Below are 19,863 nucleotides of genomic sequence, written 5' to 3'. Positions count from 1 at the left end.
GTGATGACCACGTGATATGTTGAGTGACAGCCAATAATATACGTAGGAAAAGATTTGTTGTTATGGTGTGACAATTATTTGATTTTCACAATAGTCGGAAAATTTTTGCAATAAACGAATAATGGTACAGACAGCTAAAATTTCTAATAAGTAAAGAGAAAATAACTACTATATCATCATCATCCCGCAGTTATAGTCAAGTTTCCTTCTCAACCCATCGTCTAGCATCTTAGCTATTTGAAAGCTAAAAGCGTAGCTATATCAGGGTTGTCATTCAGTTCATTGTACAGACGGTGTTGATTGTAGAAGTATTTTGTCATACTGCGTAAAACATGGTAGGTTAATTGGCAAATGGTTAATTTTGCTGTATGGTATAGTTAGGTGTTTCAATTATTGATAAACAAGTTCGCATTCCACAATCTCCAAATAAAAGTAACAGAATACGCGTTTTGTGTTAAAAAAAATCGGACGTAAGAACTAATAAAATTAAATAATCGTATCTAATAGTCTTTTTTTTCGTTCTCTCTTTTAGGTTTTCATTTTTGTATTAACGTAATACGATTAATCTTCATTTTCGCTTTTTGTCCTGCTACAGACAAAACTATTCACGGATAAATTATATATAGATGTATGGTATCAAAGAAAAACGCGGTAGTTTTTAAAGTTTTTAGTTGTTTAACATGCAGATCATATTACTGTACAGTAATTTTGACAGTTTTACAAGCGATATAACTTTACTGATGAGTGTACTCTTCGCTGCAACCCGTCTAAATTTGCTGAATGATAATGGAAGCTGGCGGCAGGTCATGGTATTGATCAAGTCACGAGGCAGTCATAATGGTTATTTGTGAAAATTTTAGTAGGCTATTACAGCTGGTGTAAGCGAAAACCTTTCGGACTTCATTATTTGTTTTGTTGATTAGACCAAGTATTACGAAATAATCATCTCGCATAACTCTAATAAAAGTTACTGGCCAATGGAGACTGATTTTCAATGGCTAGTACCGACAGTTGAAGCTAGTTCTTGAATCAAAACTGTAAAACTATGCTAAGCGAGACAAGAAGGCGCCTAAGAACTTTTTGTATCATGATTAGCCAAAAAGTATTTGCACATACCTAGAAGCTATCCAAGTAGCTGTCTCTTTTAACACCAAAAACACCATGCATCTAGGTTAATTTACCATGTGCACATCATTGCATTATTTTCAATTATAAACTGGGTTTGTTGTTACCTCAAGTTTTGTGGGAATGCCATGGAAAATCAGACTCTGTCACAAAAATCATCGATACGGCAAGGCTAAAACAAGTGATTAGAATAATCAGCTAGTTGCTACAGCCAACCTCTTCTTTAACATCAGTTATCTTATATGAAACATTCGATATATATAAAATGTCTCAAAAACACGCAAAGGATGACTACACATTTAGGGCAAAAACAATGATGACTACATAGGTACCAACCAAATTGCCTTATGTTGATTTGGTTGGTACAACCTATTACTATGTTCAACACATTAATGTAACATTTTTACATCATTTATTGCATTGGCCAATTATGTCAGCATGTAATTTGAGGCATTTGAGAAAACGATAAAAATGCAATTCACATCACTATTCTAAATTTTATAACATGTAGCAAAATTGAATAGAAGTTAGAAATTTACAGAAGTTTTACTGCACTCAATTAAACTTCTTCTGGTCCACTAAATCATCTCATCTCTAAAGGCAACCCTAAACCCAACCCTAAGCACAACATAAAATGGGCTATAAAGTTTGTGGCTGTCCTCCCATAAAAATTATCTTTGGTTACAGAACTCACCAGCAGTGTGTTTTGTTTGCCACTAATACGTATTTTATATTAGCTATTCTGTCAGATATGGCACCGCAGTTGTTTTAATTTGAAAAATCTGGGTTCGGAAATAAAAGCTAGGAAGTTAAAACATCATTTTCTTTCACGGCTATACTCCTTGAGTGGCTGTACAGAAATACAGGCAGAAGTAAATTATATTTTAACAAGCAGAAGGTTTGGGTTTGAAGACAGCATTTCTTGGGTTGATACTAAAAAGATAGATATATTGAAGAGTTTAAATCAATTCGAAATATGGCTAATGTCTATATAAATCAATAATATCCGCACAAGCGAGATTCTCGAAAAAACGTTAATGAGAATGTAGCAACAACGTTAGCACAAACTAAATGTAATATGTAACAAGATTTCTAGCAGTAGGATATGATAGTAAAAGTTGTTAAATAGGCCTGAAGTGGTAGAGAATAGTCATGTTCAACTGACAATGCAATCTTTTGCGCAGCTTAGTTGTGCGTAGGGGTAGGATTTCGTAGTATTTTGTTTAATTTTTATACATTGTATGCCAGCAGTGATAAATTTTTCAGGTAAATACATATACTGTAATGTTAAAATGCGTTTTAATCCATTCTATGAAACTGTAAAAAGTCAAATGTAAAAAGAACTAAACTATATGCAAGAAATATAAGTGATAATAAACAAAGAAGTTTTTTACTGTCAGATATAGTGATATGGAGCAACTTGATAAAGTAATACCAGTTATATGTTTTTGTTTTCATATATTTAAAAAAATGTTACTTGTTTCCACGTTTCATTTTTCACATCACTTCTTTCTTTTAAAGATTAGTTACTGTTGCCTTGGAAAATAGTTTTTATCAATTGATCCAAACAGGTTTGATCGTATTTTTCATTATTTGATGTCCTAATTACATGAAAAGTCGTGCTAGTTCTTATCTCAAAGACAGACATAGTGGCTAACGGCAGCGTGAGAGAGACTTCAAGGCCACACTTTCAATACGCTATACCATTGTGACGCTACGTGACATAACAAAATTTAAATTAAGTTAATTTACTTCTAGTAAACACACACTTTAAAAATAGTTTTAATCTTACACTGATTTCAATTCTTTTTTTTTAATTTTTATTATATTCCGGCTTGGCGCTTTTTTGCCTCACTTTCACTATCACATCTAGCCATTCATTTTTAAAAGTTTTTCAAGCTGATCTAACGAGAAAAACTAAGTGACGCTGTTCTTGAAAGCGGCCTCTCACATCCTTAGCCCTTTAGTGGCCTCGTCGCAAACCGTCTTCTACCTCAAAATTGTCCAGTATCTCAAGGCAAAATAATGCTCGAAATGCTGTTTGTATCTCAAATTTCTTAAATGAGGAGGCACTCGCCGATCGAACTATGACTGAATACAAGGTGTTGACCTTTTGAGTGACTCTGAGACAGGCTAGCGTTGTTTTAATGTTGAAAACATTGAAGTTAAACTTTCAACTTGAAACTCAAAAATGGCAGTGTGCAATTATTTGAGGGAGCTCAAAGTCCTTTCTGATTTATGAGGTATCTTTAGATTAGCCCCTGTTGTGCTGATGTCCAGCCTACTCACTTCAAATACGTCAAACAGACTGGCGTTCAGGTTGAAATAGCTTTTGGTAGTATTAATTTTATAGACACTTATAACTAACAATAGTAAAACACTCTGGCATTCGCAGGATGTCTTCCTTATGATTAGAAGAAAAAACTGCACAATCTTTACGGATGCGAAAGAAACAACTTCAGTTGCTGAATTGAAAAAAATGATTGAGGGTATTACAAAAGTAGCTCCTGAAGACCAGTTGCTGTTCAATTGGAAGCAGGAGGTGAGTTTGTAACTTGTTAAAGTTGGCCTCTACTGACTGACACTATAGAACTGGAAATATTTTTGCTAATTTTCAAAATGATATTTTAGCTATTTTTGTTAACTTGTGTATTGATTTGCTTGACAGCCGATGGATGAAAAGAAAAACCTTCAAGATAATGGGTACACGCCGAATACCGCTAGAGCTCAGTGTCCAGCCCAAATCAATATAGCCTACCGGCAGTCAGGTAGGAAATCTTTGCACACCTTTGATTAGATGTTATGCACTGAATATGTTATTTGAGCGGGCAACACTTTCTGACTGGTGTTTTGGGAACGCTATGAGTGATCAAATTTTTAAACTTCCACTCCAGTGTCTAGTGGAAGAAATCAAATTGCGTGTGAATTTTACTGATTTGCTTAATGAGAACTTTGACGCGCATTATGTTCGTCTGTTTTCGCACCTACAAAAGTTATGGTGTTTCTCTCGATGGGTGTTGTGCAAATGATGGCAAAAATGTTTTTTCTTATGGAAGTCAAGCGATGATGTCTAATACTAGTCTAATACTTAGTCTAAAACTTACTGTTTTATCTATGATAGTTTAGTCTAGAAGTTACTGTTTTACCCACTCAACATTTTTGTTTTTTTAATTTTCGTTGTGGGAATTTTCATTAACATGTAATAATGATAATAGCTTGAGAATAATAGTGTATGTAGTACAATTAGTGCTTTTGGGGGTTACCACCAAGATACAAGTTGCTGAGATTTGACAGATTTTGTGTCACATGTGTAGTCGTCACGTCAAAATCATAATATGCTGATCTCATAACATTTTTCATAGCCTCAAAAGTCACTCTGTTCATGAAAGTTTTAATTTAATGTATTTATACTGTCTTATGTCATCTGTGTTAAAGTATAAAAGTTGTGAAAGCCGATTACAGCAACTTTATTTATCATTAATTAGGCTTGCAATAGGCAAGCTACTGTTATTTATTGACCAGACTAGAATTGCATGAGTTTTATTAAGCCTATTAATATAGGATTAAGATCCATGGCGAAGCGATACAACTAGGTTCTCGGCCTCGCTATATTAATATTATAGCATCTCAAACATCAGCAAAGATCATTACTGTGGAGTGTTAGTTTTTTATAAAAGAACACGACTACTGCTAATACCTGTTAGTATTACCATCCTCAGACTTTTTCTCACTTCATGCTTCAACTATTAATGTTAAAGTGCACCATTGACAGCTATGCATTTAAACATCAGTGTAGTCAAATACAACAGGGGTATGCAACTCCTTGCTTGTCTGTAAAGTTATCTTACTCAACAATTAAGGTTCATGTCACTTGTTAACTGAACGTTTGCATCAAATGATTACTAGCATGTAGGTTATGGTAAGCATTCGTGTCAGTTCAAAAAAACTGCAATCCATTATCTCAGCATGTTGTCTGATCTCTGTCTGATAGTAAAATACGAGAGAAGACCATTCCTAATTTGAATTTTTTTCTGATGCACAATGTACGTGTATATTTACTGTTTGCCGAACTGCTAGCTAGCCAGTAGATGAGTCGTCACATGAATTTCTTTCACATTTAAAATTTTTCGCTAGTCACAGATACTAAAGATGTGTTCTTCACAGACTTGCTGTTAAAATTGTTGCATTTTTGAACATGCTCTTTTGTAGATGGTGAGTTTGAGCCGTTGGATATAGTCAGTTACTCCCCTGCGCCCGAACTGCCTGATGTGATGAAGGCATCACAACAGGAAGCATCACATGTCAGCTCTGGTGGCGAGGCACAAACCGCTTGAGCATGGCGTCTGTTAACTCGTCACCGATAATCTCAATTCATAGCCTAAAGCTTTGTACAGAGTTCTCAATTGTATATTTATATCTCCAGTATTCTTTGCTATACATGGCAATTTATAATAAAATCGGTTCATTATGATATCAATTGATTGTGTCGTCTTATCTGCACACATACTATAAAAACAGTTTTTACGGAGTTATTTAGCTACCAGCTAAAGACAGATTACATTGGTTTTCACAGGTAAATACGGACCACTGGTAAATTTGTGAGAACTATTTCTAAAAAGTGAGAACTTTGTTTACTTGATCGCACACCAGTGTTTATAACTGGTGCATAAGCCTTTAAGCCTTATAAGCCTTTTCCTATGCATGGAAAAGGCTTCAGCAAGAATGCATTCAGCATGATTAATATTGTTTACATGTATGGGCAGTTTAGCAACAGCAACCATGAAGCAAACTAAACAAAGTTCTCATTTGACTGCAATATATTTGTAAGTGTGAGTGACTTATCTATAGCGCTACACATGCTCTAGACAGCTCACAAGTCTAAAAAATTGTATACTACAAGTAACACAAGACTTAAATAATTCATATTCGCTTGTAGCCGATATATTGAAACTCAATATAAAATTGAACTTGTACAAAATATATACATTATAAAAGTAAAACTGCATGCAAATTATGACATCGAAAAACCTTTACTATACATCAATAGTAAGATACAATATCGCATAGCTTATCATTTGTTCATACAGAGCTTGCATAACATAACATTAATAATGCAAAAATGCTTTTGCTATCAATTTGATCGGATAATGCAATATAAAAATATAAAATGTGAGCATTTCAATGGAGGAAACGGGACGACAATGAAACCATCAACTATTATGACAGAACTAATACTCCAAAGCTGTTAAAATATAGCTTGTTCAAATGCATGAGCAAAACCAGCGATAGGAGTCAAATGAAGTCGTTTTGTCTGAATTGGCATTATAGCAATAAATAAAACAATAGTCCATGATTGTACACTATATAAGTATATAAGTTATGGAGTGAGAAAGGTTAGCACTCGGATGCCTTCATGCCCTCTGCCATGTAAAAAGGCATAGAGTTCGACGTGGCACCGTATGTCCAATTGTTGCTGGCATTATCACCAGCCGGCAATCGCCCGGTCCGACTTTGCTGCGATTGGTTAAATGAAGGTTTGCCCAAATGTGCCTGGCTCCTGACCACATTCTCTGCATACAAATCTTCCCTATAAGATTTGCTTACATCAGCTACATACCTGTCATTACCTCTCGTTTGTTCTTCATAGACATTAACATAGTCCATGTGAGAGAGGTCTGTATGTTTTTTTACATCGCTAGGTTCATATATTTCATGCGAGGCAGGGTATGATTGATGCACTGAATTTCTGCTGGCTGTACTGTGTGTAGGTGGACTAGCACGTTGCAGAGGAACGGCTTCTGTCTCGTTTATATAAGTAGACTTGTGCTGCTCAAACTCCGAGTCTGAAACTTCAAATGCTCCATTCTCATAATATCTTATACTCTCCACGTCTGATCCATCTACCAGCTGTTCCCGAGAATCGGAAAGGTCTCTCCTGCCTGTTTTCTTCATGGCACGTAGGCTTGGTGATGTTTCGGATTCTTGGATTTCTGATTGGCGGACATGCTTGATCATAGCCTTATGGTTCATAGCTATCTCATATGAGGGTGGGAATGTCGGAGGAGCCACAGAATTTTTGGGACTACAGGGACTGGGAGGTACTGCAGTCACACAATCCGTCTCCTCAACAAATTCACTTTCGTAACCAGGTGGAGGGCGGACCATTTCCACAGGTTCACCACTTTCTGCTACTTCTATCTCCGGCACATTAAACCTAACACCTTTCACAGGAATTATGGAGCCTACTGTCCCCTGAGGTGAGGTTGCCTCAACTCTAGGCTTTGGCTTCGGAGCAATGACAGGTTTCAGAGTATTCGGTCTGTCTTTGAGTATTGGTCGGGGTGACTTAGTGTCAGGTGAAAGACTAGGACGAGGCACTGTGCCAGCAAACTCTTCCCGGAGTCGCTGTGTTTCCTGTCGATTTTGTTGGACACTCTGTTGTTGGAGTTTTTCTACCTCCTGAAGCTCTGATTTAGCATCCACCATGATGCGATAAGCTAGCGAAGCTGGATCCTTGACAGTTGAAGCGGTCATTGTGTGTGAGCTTGAAGCACTTCCTATAACAGTAATCAAAAATCATGTGATGTTGCATTTTCTGTGTAGGAATGAGATTAAGTAATGCAAAGTACTAGGTCCACAAACACGATTTGGTTTCAATTACTTGATATTGCCAGGCATTAACAGTAACAAGACCAAAACCATTGTACGCAGAGTAGATTTTTAAACAAAATATTTATCATGATGAACACCAACAACCAACATAAAAATCACCTTCGCTTGAGTCTGACTCATGCGCGACATGCCTTCGCAGGTTGCCCCTCCCCTTAGCAGGTGACTTCTGATCAGACCGACTTCTGTCTACTCTTCGAGTAGATGGGGGAAGTGCTTTACGTGCCCTGTCTCTGCCAAATGGAGATATCGCCCCTGCAATAAATGTAAATGTTCTGCTTAGTACTGCAAAGAGAAATTTGCTAACAGGCCTGAAATTCAATGCTTTCAACTAAAACTGCTAGGAAGTTTCCAGATGTATCGTTATATAGCGTGCCAATTTGTTATATTAAATAACAAATACACCTGAAGATGATAATCCATTGTAGCATAATCAGTACAAAGGGCTGCCTATTTAAAGATGAACTTGCACAAAACTTAGTAAATTTTATCAAAAAGTATCAGTATTATTCTATCATTTGCAATTGTCTTTGATGTTTGAGGTTATTTGACTGCAAAGAATCTTTTAAGATTAAAATCGACAAAACTTGATCGCGGTTAAAACGCTAAGATCAAGCGAAAGTGCGATTATGACATGTATACGTAGTTGCAAAGAGACCGAAAGAATAGAGAACGCAAAACTTGAACGGAATAGCCGTTATCAACTATAGCAATGATAGCAACTAGTGACGTCATTTCTGCATGTATTTTTCTTCTGAGCTCTTTAACCGTGATCAAGTTTTGGCAATTTTAATCTTGAAACATCCTGGCAGTCAGATCATCTCAAACATTAAAAACAATCACAAATGATAGAAAACTACTGATGCTTTCTGATAAAATCTACTAAAACATTTCTTGTACAAGTTCATCTTTAACCCTTTCACTACCGTAGACGTTAAATGCGTTTTCGTGGGACGACTGCTGTAGACGAATTATTGCGACTTTCCCAGCCATTGCGTAGTTACCTCATTTTATTATTCGTTGACAGCATAACCCACGGTCTTTAAGACTTTTATGAAATTGACAGTGTTGTCTGAAGATTTGTCTATAAAATTAGCCTAAAGTAACGAATCAATTTAAAACTTTTGTTAGAGAATTTATAATTTAATAACGAACAATTTTTGTGTGAGTTCATTAATTACCACGCGCGAGTTAGAAAACAGGTAATTAGTAATGTTGATGACATTATAGCCATTTCAGATTCAGATTTTCGTGATTATACAGATAATTAAAGCAGCAGCACTGTCTCTGATAGTGGTGAAAGTAATAATTTTGTAAGAGTAAGAAACATGGAAGATCGTTTTAGCTTCGCATCGATCATAGCATCACACAGCTTTATCATCGCACAAAGTATAGATCCGTTGAATTTTTGCATAGCAATGATGGCTAAAATGTTAGCAAATTAAAATATGTAACAAAATTGTTCTGAATAGAGATTGAAATTGGAAAAAATACTGTTTACATATCATGAAGCAATATCGGCAATTTTCGGTAAAATGGCTGGCACTTGGCAGATACCCAAATTTGTACATGCTCGGCAGTGAAAGGGTTAAGTGAAGTTGATTAACACCAACTAACCTTCGCTGTCACTAGGTGATGAGATAGCATAACCTGCATCAACATTGCTGCTAGTGTGCCTGGTTATAGGGCGGGTCGAGATGCGTCTCTTTGTGTCTGCCGAAGATACTGAACTAGCATCGTCAGTAGGTGTGCCATCACTGTCTGCTCCTCCCATCCTTACTTCATCATCAGTCAGACGAAATCTCCCTGCAAACGTTGTATAAAATCAATTATTTACATGACAATGTAATTCAGTAAGTTCACAGATCATCAAGCTATTTACTACAAACTAAGGATGTTAATGGACTCGGTTGAATCCCTTATTTCGGCAACATAAATAGTCCTTGTTACTTTAAAATCATCTAGGGAGCTTTTTGCAATAGCTTAAAACAGCGAGTAAAAAAATTCACATCCGCATTCGAGATCTCTGAAAATATTTTTATTTTAGGTATTCAATATTAACTTAAATAACTAAAACACAAACAAATACAATGCAGCAAACTTTTGTGCTTCAGATAAAAAGATAGTTAGAGGCACACATCTAACCGATAAGAAATAACAAATGGATAAGTGCATACGAATGAGAGAGCAGGCAAACAGAGCATGACAAGACCAATATTTGAATTTAAAAAATCTGTATGTAGAGATTATCGAAATCAAAATTTGAATGAAGAAGGTTGATGTATTCCAGCTTATGCCATGTCAGTTAATAAAATGACTTGACAAATCAAAAACGTTATATTATGGGGGTCTTCTCTAACGTAAAGTCAAGAATTGGAACCAAATGCAAACTGGTGAAAGGAAGACAAGTTTCACAGCAATAAATCTCGATTAAGCTAAAAGGCCTCAAATAATCTCTATCAACTCTGTCATCAGAGCTCGTTTTAAAAATTGTTATTGTACCATAACCAAATTTTACGAAACAGATTGAACAAGCGTCCATCATAAACAATCTATTAAAGCAAAGTGACTGTCCTATACACAAGACCAACTAGTAGCTGAAGTGATAATCACAGAGTTGGACTCAAACTAAAGTTGGTTCAAACGTAAACACAGCTAGATACAGCGACGACGAGTATGTTGTGAGTGAACTGCAAAAGCCGTGCTCTACGCTGCCATTATGTAATGCATAAATATAATGTCAGAGAGCGAAAGACATGAAAATGAATTACCATCTAGATCATCCATCTTGTAAAGTTCTGCCAGACGAGTAAAGCATGTGTCAACAGTAGATCAATGCAGTGTTTTACAGTCAAGTCTACTCTAATATATATGATTGTTTGAATTTAAAAAGTTAATCACTTGATCTGAATGATCTTTATACAGGCAAGTTATTAACTTACCAGCTGGCCCACCGAACCGAAATGCATCATCCACATTAACAGACGTATATTTAGAATTGCGTGGTGACTTAGACATAGGCAGCATTGGCTTGGGCCTCTGCAGACTGCCACTGGGATTGCGGGGTTTGCTGTTGTACCCAACCTGTCAAAGTAATAACATACAGTGTAAGCCCTGCTAATCTTATACAACCCTATTGCTAACCCTATATAAAAAAGTAATTTTAAATCATTTTTCCTAAAGAACAGAAAATTGCATGAAACTTACACGTGATACAGCGATTTTGAAACCTCTCTTAATTACAAATATTTGAGGTGAAACAAACAAATAAAAGATTTAAAAATAGAATTACAATTTTTAAAGATAAAAATTAAATTGAAAGAAAATTATTTGTAATGAGAAATAAATTTAAATAAAGTAAAAAGTCTATAATGCTAAACTTGGAAGAATTGACAGGACAATGAGGAATAGTCTACATGACTTACATGGTGAGCACGTATGGAAGACAGTCTGCCAGCTGGACTGTAGTATTTGCCATGCGGAGAGCTTGGAGGGGTGCTGCTGTCTTGGGGAGTAGAGCTGTCTTTGCTAAGGTTGGATGTGGTCGTTGTGTTGGAACTGCTGTGTGATGAGTTAAGGCTTTCCATGCTGCTTGAACCCGACAGACCCATTCGTGGAGCCTCCTACGACAACAATACAACAGGTTACAGAGAATATATAGCATATACATAGAGCATAGATGATACACTAAAGTGGATAAGTTTAGATGAGAAAACAACTCCAACACTAACCTGTGTATTGAAGAGTACAGCTAGCGCTTGGACTGCGTATTGAAGAACTCTCTTACTAGACTGTTTCCCTGTTCTGATGGTGACTTCATCTTTGCCTACATCTACCAGGTCAAAGCCTACAAAAGGAAACCACACTACATGCGCGTGTCGATTAAAGAAAGTCACTCACTGCAGACGAACAAAAAATTGACAGACAACAGCAGGTAGAGAGGATAATAAACTGACCGAGCGAGGCGAGGAACTCATGGCAGCCAGGTACTCTCCACAACTTGACTCTCATCCTCAACTGACTAGATGACTCACTGCGTGACAGCAACTCTTTTAACTACAAGCCACTTTTAAATGTTAAAACCCAAGAAAAGAGGGCACAACTTCTACTACGTTACATCTCCAAAGGATTATAGAGAAAAGGCTTCACATTTTCAAACAGATGTCCATGTAAGTAAACAGCAATTATATTCAAAGCATATGAAGCATCACCAGCTACATAAACTACTGATAGCAAATATTGCTAACAATACAACTAGCTTGAAGAGGTTTTTTACTATTATTAGCACTTAACTCCTCCGTTACCTGCCGACCTATCGGCAATCGTGATAATAGAAGTACAGACCGTCAGCCGATGAATCGGCTAATCAATAGGGTTTCACTCTTCTTTTCATTACGAAGCCTACGCATTAGCTAATCCAATCAAATTTTGTCTCCAACGAAACAACCTTGTTGCCAATTACGTGAAACCAATCGTAAGTCTTTCTGCTAAGCAATTCTATTTTTACTCATTTTTCAACACGGGAACACCAGATCGCTACCATCATGGCGACAATAAATTCACCGAGTTCGTTCAATGCAAAGGAAGCATCAGAAATTTTGCAAGAGTGCGATTCAGATGATTCACTCAGTGGTGTTAGCCACTCCTTTAGTGATAGCGTTTACTCTTCAAGTGATTCTGACTCTAAAAGTCGTGTAGTAGCCTCTACTAGTCGTAATAACCACAGTTGAAGCATGGGTCTATAACCACAAACTCGTCATAAATTTTCTACAAAATTTGTAATATTATTTTTTGTCGTTTTTTTTATTTGACTTATCACTAAACTACTTTGAATTTATCTTGTAGAAAATTTTGTATGTCTAAAATCAGTCTAAATTAATTTGATCAGAATTGCGAATTTAGTGCGGCAGTGAAAGAGTTGATGATTAATTAATGATATCATGAACAACTTTTTCTATACAAATGAAAAAGCTTTAATGTATTGCCTTGTGCACTCCAAAGAGCACGTTGTAATTAGACATCCAAGCAAAGTTCTACTTACAATTTGAATGATAGCCTCTCCCGCCTCAAAGTTAGTAAGGAGTTTGGCGAGAGGCGTGAGTGCATTCCTGGGAAGGAAGAGGAGGGCCTGAAGACTAGTGCTGCATTGAGTGAGTCTTTCGCCTGGATCACTCAAGGGAAAGAAAACTATGGGTGCTGTTCCATTAGCCCCAGACTCAAACCTAGTAAGACACAGTTGAACCCTCAGTGCAACATGTCGTAGCGGTTGAAATACTTCGAAGACTTTCTTTTAAACCATAACTGTCACGTACAACTTTTATCGGATTTACTAGGTAAATCAGACACACTGATTCCGATTTTGTACACAAAATGAATATTAATCCACCAACTTTCAGAGTAATGAAGTTTTAATATCGGTCTCGAAAACAACACGATCGGCTCAACAAGCTCCGCCCATAAATACGTGACGTAACCTAGCTTTTAAGGAAAGAAGTTACGTAGGGATGTTTAGACCGATTTAGAATAATAGAGATGGGTGTTTGAAAATGCATTAATATCTAAATTCAGCCTTAAAAATAATATCAGTCTTTTCTGAAAGGTAGATAAGCTATTTAGCATTGCATATTTAAACAACATATATACATGTATGATAACATATACAACGATAACAACGCTAGCTTGTGATAAAACCACGTTTTTTGAGCTCATTTTTCTCGGCGTTCAGCCCATTTAAACATCATGTAACAAGCTACGAGCGATTTTAAATAGTTTATATACTTTTCATAAAAAACTGAAATTATTTTACAGGCTGGATTTAGATAATAATGGGTTTTAGGGCACCCATCTCTATTATCCTAAATCGGATTAAACATTCCTAACTTCCGTTCCTGAAAAAGCTAGGTTTCGTCACATATTTATGGGCGAAGCTTGTAATGCCGATTGTGTTGTTTTCGAAACGGATATTGAAACGCTTTAAAAAAGCCTAAATTACTTTTAAGGTTAGTGGACCAATCTTTATTTTGAGTACAAAATCGGAATCAGCATGGCTGATTTACCTAGAAAATATGATAAAATTTGTACGTGACAGTTATGGTTTAAGGCTCAGCACATTTGCAATAAGGCTTTAGCACCTGAGTGCCAAAAGTAACTACAGTCCAACTACTCAATAATCATCTCACAAGAACAAAACCCTTGTTACTATGTCATAGATTAAAACGGCTACTGACCTAAAATAAGTGTCGCTAAGTGTTTTATATATTCATTATAGTACACAATAATATGAGCCAAAAAATTTTGAGATATAATTTTGGTGCAATGATTCAATCTAGAATACTTCTAATTAAGTCTTCAACATTATTTCACAAGACATCATTTCCATTAATACGTTTGGATCTATTAAATGTATGACTTGACACAAAAAAGCAATCTCTCTTACAAAGAAAAGTATTTAATACACTACATCAAAAATAAAAGTATAGAGTTTTATGGTCAGATGTGTATATTTTGCAATAAGCGATGTAAACGTTGATGCAAAATAATAATAACCTAGAAAGAGATGTTTAAAATAACAAGACTATACCTAAAGCCAACAGATGTGAGCAAGTCTTTCCATCCTGCGATGCCGCCGACCTTGCTCTCAATGCTATCCTGTGTCGTGTACATTCCCTTCTCCTCGCCCTGCAGTATGCGCTGGAGGGACTTTTCTATCAGGTGCAACAGGACTCTCATGGCCTCCCTGCATCTGTTTGTGGATTGGATGATCTCGCAGAGGGCGTGACCCATTAGTGCAACCTGCATTACAGAGTTAATATATCACATCTCACCCCGGGCGGGTGACCAAGTTTGTTATACGCGTTACACGTATTATGGTAAGTAGAAACATGGAAGCTACGCATTAGGAATACTATATATTGTATTACAGTTTATTAGGTGAAACATAGTAACTACTGGTAACTACTAGTAACTACTGGTAACTGCTGGTAACTACTAGTAACTACTGGTAACTACTGTTAACTACTAGTAACTACTGGTAACTACTAGTAACTACTGGTAACTGCTGGTAACTACTAGTAACTACTGGTAACTACTGGTAACTACTAGTAACTACTGGTAACTGCTGGTAACTACTAGTAACTACTGGTAACTGCTGGTAACTACTAGTAACTACTGGTAACTACTGGTAACTACTAGTAACTACTGGTAACTGCTGGTAACTACTAGTAACTACTGGTAACTACTGGTAACTACTGGTAACTACTAGTAACTACTGGTAACTGCTGGTAACTACTAGTAACTACTGGTAACTGCTGGTAACTACTGGTAACTGTAAAGAGCTGCTCACCTTGCTGCTGAGTTTAACATCGCTGCCGACAAGCACCCAGCCAGCCCAGTTGGACGGATGGGAAAGCTGTTTGATAGCTTGAATTTTCCTCATACTATCACTGAGGGCTCGACTAGCAGAGTAGCCCTGCAGCAGGGCAGTATAGAAATGTTTCATGAGTGCCTTTGAAGCCTCCGTCGGTACCGGCCATAAACAGAAAAGGACGCACTTTGCACCAGCTGCGAGCAGTGCTCTTGTTAAACCAACCACACCATCCGAGTTAATTCGTGCTGCTGCATCATCTGGAATATAATTGATGATACATTAGATCACACACACACTCCACACTATCAATTACTACGGCATCAAGAAAAACTGTTTTATCTGCATACATACACGTATAAATATACATGTATGTATATACATGTATAAATATACATGTATGTATGTATATATATATACATGTATATATACATGTATATATATACATGTATATATACATGTATATATACATGTATATCTGGATATATGTACATGTACATCTGGATATATATATATATATATCCAGATGCGTATTAAGCTGAGATATAAACTGCGTATTAAGCATTAAGTCTACATCACATTGACTTGCACAAACAACATCTGTAAAAACAAGATGTGCAGTAAAGAAAAAAACTTTTAGAGTATGACATTACCTGTATGTCCAGAGCTTAGCACAACCAATTTGCACTGCAGTTTAGTGTTAAGAATATCGGCAGCAGTCAGCAGGTACTCCGTCAATGAAGGTGTCTCAAATCCACTGCCTCCACTATCCGTGCCACTTTCTTGGCTCTCTTCCACGGAGAACTGATCTGATGACTTTAAATACTCAGATGGTGAAAGGATAAGGGAAGACAATTTCCAGGAGACGTGAGCAGCGATATGTATAACCTATAACAATGAAAGAAACTGTTTATGTAATCTGTCAGCAATTTGAAAAGAGCATGTTAGAATCTTATCCTAAATATAAAAACATAACGAGTCTTATGTATATCAGGTATGGTTAGTAACGAGTGTTATGTATATCAGGTATGGTTAGTAACGAGTATTATGTATATCAGGTATGGTTAGTAACGAGTATTATGTATATCAGGTATGGTTAGTAACGAGTGTTATGTATATCAGGTATGGTTAGTAACGAGTATTATGTATATCAGGTATGGTTAGTAACGAGTATTATGTATATCAGGTATGGTTAGTAACGAGTATTATGTATATCAGGTATGGTTAGTAACGAGTGTTATGTATATCAGGTATGGTTAGTAACGAGTGTTATGTATATCAGGTATGGTTAGTAACGAGTATTATGTATATCAGGTATGGTTAGTAACGAGTATTATGTATATCAGGTATGGTTAGTAACGAGTATTATGTATATCAGGTATGGTTAGTAACGAGTATTATGTATATCAGGTATGGTTAGTAACGAGTATTATGTATATCAGGTATGGTTAGTAACGAGTATTATGTATATCAGGTATGGTTAGTAACGAGTATTATGTATATCAGGTATGGTTAGTAACGAGTATTATGTATATCAGGTATGGTTAGTAACGAGTATTATGTATATCAGGTATGGTTAGTAACGAGTATTATGTATATCAGGTATGGTTAGTAACGAGTATTATGTATATCAGGTATGGTTAGTAACGAGTATTATGTATATCAGGTATGGTTAGTAACGAGTATTATGTATATCAGGTATGGTTAGTAACGAGTATTATGTATATCAGGTATGGTTAGTAACGAGTGTTATGTATATCAGGTATGGTTAGTAACGAGTGTTATGTATATCAGGTATGGTTAGTAACGAGTATTATGTATATCAGGTATGGTTAGTAACGAGTATTATGTATATCAGGTATGGTTAGTAACGAGTATTATGTATATCAGGTATGGTTAGTAACGAGTATTATGTATATCAGGTATGGTTAGTAACGAGTATTATGTATATCAGGTATGGTTAGTAATATGATTTGCGCTTATATTTGGTTTGATCCGATGAGGACGAGTTTCTCCTAACTAATAACCAAGTACAGAGCGATTCAAACCTCAGTGTTGAGGACATTCCTTAGAACAGCTTCTTTGCTAGCAGCTCTTCCAGTAATAGGTTTCGCTCCCAGCATTTCGCCTACACTTTTAGCTTCATTCTCCGCACTTGGAAGGTCTCGCAGATGCCATTGCTCTTTGATGCTAGGAGGTAGATATGGATTGCCAACTACAAGGGCACCGCTAGAACCTGTGTTGAATCTCATAGGAACATTACTGTCAGAGAGGGCGGTGAGAGAAGGGCAGACGATAAGCCCAAACCTTTCATACAAATACTCATTGCTCTTGGAACCTTTGAGGATGGAGAAGGGAACCAGGTAGAGGTCACCTGAACAAAGACAGATCCAGCATTAGCATTGCAGACTGTAGACGATATTGTAGAGTGACAATAGTAGCAAGTGCCAGTGAAAGCTTTGGTGAGTGACATTAGCAGTGATATTCACAGAATTTCAGTATCAGTTATGATAGCACCTTAGTGTCTACGATAGCCTCAGTAACAGCTGTCATAGTTGTAGTGTCAACTATACAAAGCACCTGTAACAGCTATATAGTTTGAATGACAACCACATAATACCTGAATAACAGTTGGTATTGAGTCACTGACAGATAGATAGTGTCACTGGCAGATAGACATAGTGTCACTGACAGACATAGATAGTGTCCCTGACAGATAGAAATAGTGTCACTGACAGATAGATAGATAGTGTCACTGGCAGATAGATAGATAGTGTCACTGGCAGATAGACATAGTGTCACTGACAGGCAGACATAGTGTTACTGACAGATAGACATAGTAGCACTGACAAATATACATAGTATCACTGACAGATAGACATAATGTCACTGACAGATAGACATAGTGTCACTGATAGATAGGCATAGTATCACTGACAGCAATATAGTAAACAAAGAAGATAGGAGTGTAGCAGCACTTTTCTACGCCGTACCTTGAAGAACTAGCACCAGGTCTTTATGTAGGCTGTAGGTGTTGCCATCTGGAAGATGTTCCTCCATAGGAGCTATAAGTAGGTCGTATAGTGCTGTCAGTGGTTGTTTACCTGACCAGCTAGAGGCTGAGGATTGAGGCCTCTTAGCACCGATGTTATATCCATTCAGACTGCCAGTCATGCTAAAAATAAACCAATGGCATGTTTCCAAATTTTTTACAGAAATAATTTGGTCTGTTGTATAACTACAGCTAGGCTACTGAGCAGCGCTGCAATATATTAACAATTGTACAACTTTATGTACAAATAGCATGCTTGCATAGCTTTGTGGTTTACTATCAAAACTGCATCATAACATTTTATACAGCGTGTCACAATGGAAGTTGATTGGATTGTTTAGGAATGGAAGAGGGCCAACGAATTTGTTTATTTTCATGTAAGGACAAAATAAGGCATTCATGTCAAGACAAAAGAAGACAACTCCTCAATACAATAATGAAATGTCAAATATGTCCTGTTACAGAAAGAATCAAAGCTGGCAAATGAATATGCTTCTCCGCACATTCTCCATGAGTGGCCATCGAGGCAGTGGTTGGTCGATTCGACTAATCAGCATGATAATTACGATATGCAGGGTAGCTAGTCCAATCAGCATAGCCAAAACTTGATAGAGCAAACCGGAACATTCCAGCCACCATTGCTCTATGACTTTTTCCAGACGAGTAGAAATATCCGAGCATGAGGTCAGATTATCACACGTCAACATATAGCTAAGCCTGTGCTCGTGAGACCGGAGTCCTTAGTGTATTTTTATGTGTCCAGATCAAGCTCAAAATGAGATAGATATGTGATTGGAACACATGCCCGACAAGAATTGCGAGGTAAGCTCGATTGAAGCTGCTAATATCAAAAGAAGTATTTAGAAAGACAATGTGCGAAATGGCAACAGATGTTTTGTTATCTAGGAGAGATAAGGAAGTGTCAAACTGCACGAGAACAAGACTAGCAGGAATAGCTTTGGTACGCAGAGTATGGCTTTAGTATATGCTAAATTGTAGTCAGTCTGATAATTTATAGATTATCACAGTCCAAGGATGGTGGAGTGCTAACTTAACCTAAATAATTAAATAATAATGATATTATATAATGATATATTCAATAATCAAACACATTGACAAAATAAGACAACTCAGCAGGACTGTAGAACAGGTTCAGACGCAATAACATAAATTTGGTCTACTTGAAAAGGAATATACTCTTAACTAATACTATCCATAAAAGGGTGTAAAGACATCACCTGTTTTATATAAAGCCGGTTATTAATAATATAATAGTGAGATATGCTCGCACTGAACTTAAACACACCTATAGCTTTAGGAAAGTGAGAACATGCGGGTGTTTCCAATAAAAGTGTAGTACATAAAACGCTTTCAATGTGGCATGTACCAAACTTTCAAAAAAGCAATTATTCAATTATACAACGGACTGCTAAACAATATATTTAAACTAGAAATTCCACTGTCATACAGCCCACGACCAAAGTGATATTGGAAAAAAGAAAGGGTACTGATGGTTGAGAAATGCAATATTAGCAGTCAAATAGGATAACTGCAATGGTAACTGTAATGTACTGGGTGTTATTATATACAACAAATAGCAATAATGAAAGGAAAAGATTATATGTTTATATTTCTCCTCCTGCAAAAAAAGAAA

General features: G+C 36.6%; 2 protein-coding genes across 2 annotated transcripts in view; one reads left to right on the top strand and one right to left on the bottom strand.

Annotated features, from left to right (window-relative positions):
* Positions 1-185: 185 nt before the first annotated feature.
* On the top strand, positions 186-5,596 carry LOC137391840 (elongin-B-like). The gene is made up of 4 exons (XM_068078383.1): positions 186-335; positions 3,521-3,667; positions 3,794-3,893; positions 5,335-5,596. The coding sequence occupies exons 1-4, from the start codon at positions 333-335 to the stop codon at positions 5,457-5,459; spliced, it is 375 nt and encodes a 124-aa protein (XP_067934484.1). The 5' UTR covers positions 186-332; the 3' UTR covers positions 5,460-5,596.
* A 106-nt stretch (positions 5,597-5,702) lies between these two features.
* The window catches only part of LOC137390367 (tetratricopeptide repeat protein 28-like), a 59,203-nt gene continuing 45,042 nt past the window's right edge, over positions 5,703-19,863 (bottom strand). The window contains exons 20-32 of the mRNA XM_068076699.1: positions 18,151-18,332; positions 17,206-17,531; positions 15,811-16,045; positions 15,137-15,417; positions 14,375-14,586; positions 12,836-13,016; positions 11,751-11,850; positions 11,526-11,641; positions 11,220-11,417; positions 10,737-10,878; positions 9,412-9,600; positions 7,897-8,049; positions 5,703-7,682 (exon numbers count right to left, since the gene is read on the bottom strand). Coding sequence (XP_067932800.1) covers positions 6,520-7,682; positions 7,897-8,049; positions 9,412-9,600; positions 10,737-10,878; positions 11,220-11,417; positions 11,526-11,641; positions 11,751-11,850; positions 12,836-13,016; positions 14,375-14,586; positions 15,137-15,417; positions 15,811-16,045; positions 17,206-17,531; positions 18,151-18,332 — 3,478 coding nt within the window. The 3' untranslated portion in view covers positions 5,703-6,519. The remainder of the gene's footprint in view (positions 7,683-7,896; positions 8,050-9,411; positions 9,601-10,736; positions 10,879-11,219; positions 11,418-11,525; positions 11,642-11,750; positions 11,851-12,835; positions 13,017-14,374; positions 14,587-15,136; positions 15,418-15,810; positions 16,046-17,205; positions 17,532-18,150; positions 18,333-19,863) is intronic.

Source organism: Watersipora subatra, chromosome 3, assembly GCF_963576615.1.
Source record: "Watersipora subatra chromosome 3, tzWatSuba1.1, whole genome shotgun sequence".
Taxonomy (NCBI): domain Eukaryota; kingdom Metazoa; phylum Bryozoa; class Gymnolaemata; order Cheilostomatida; family Watersiporidae; genus Watersipora; species Watersipora subatra.
Note: the sequence above shows the minus strand (reverse complement) of the source record. Positions and strands in the feature narration are given on the sequence as shown.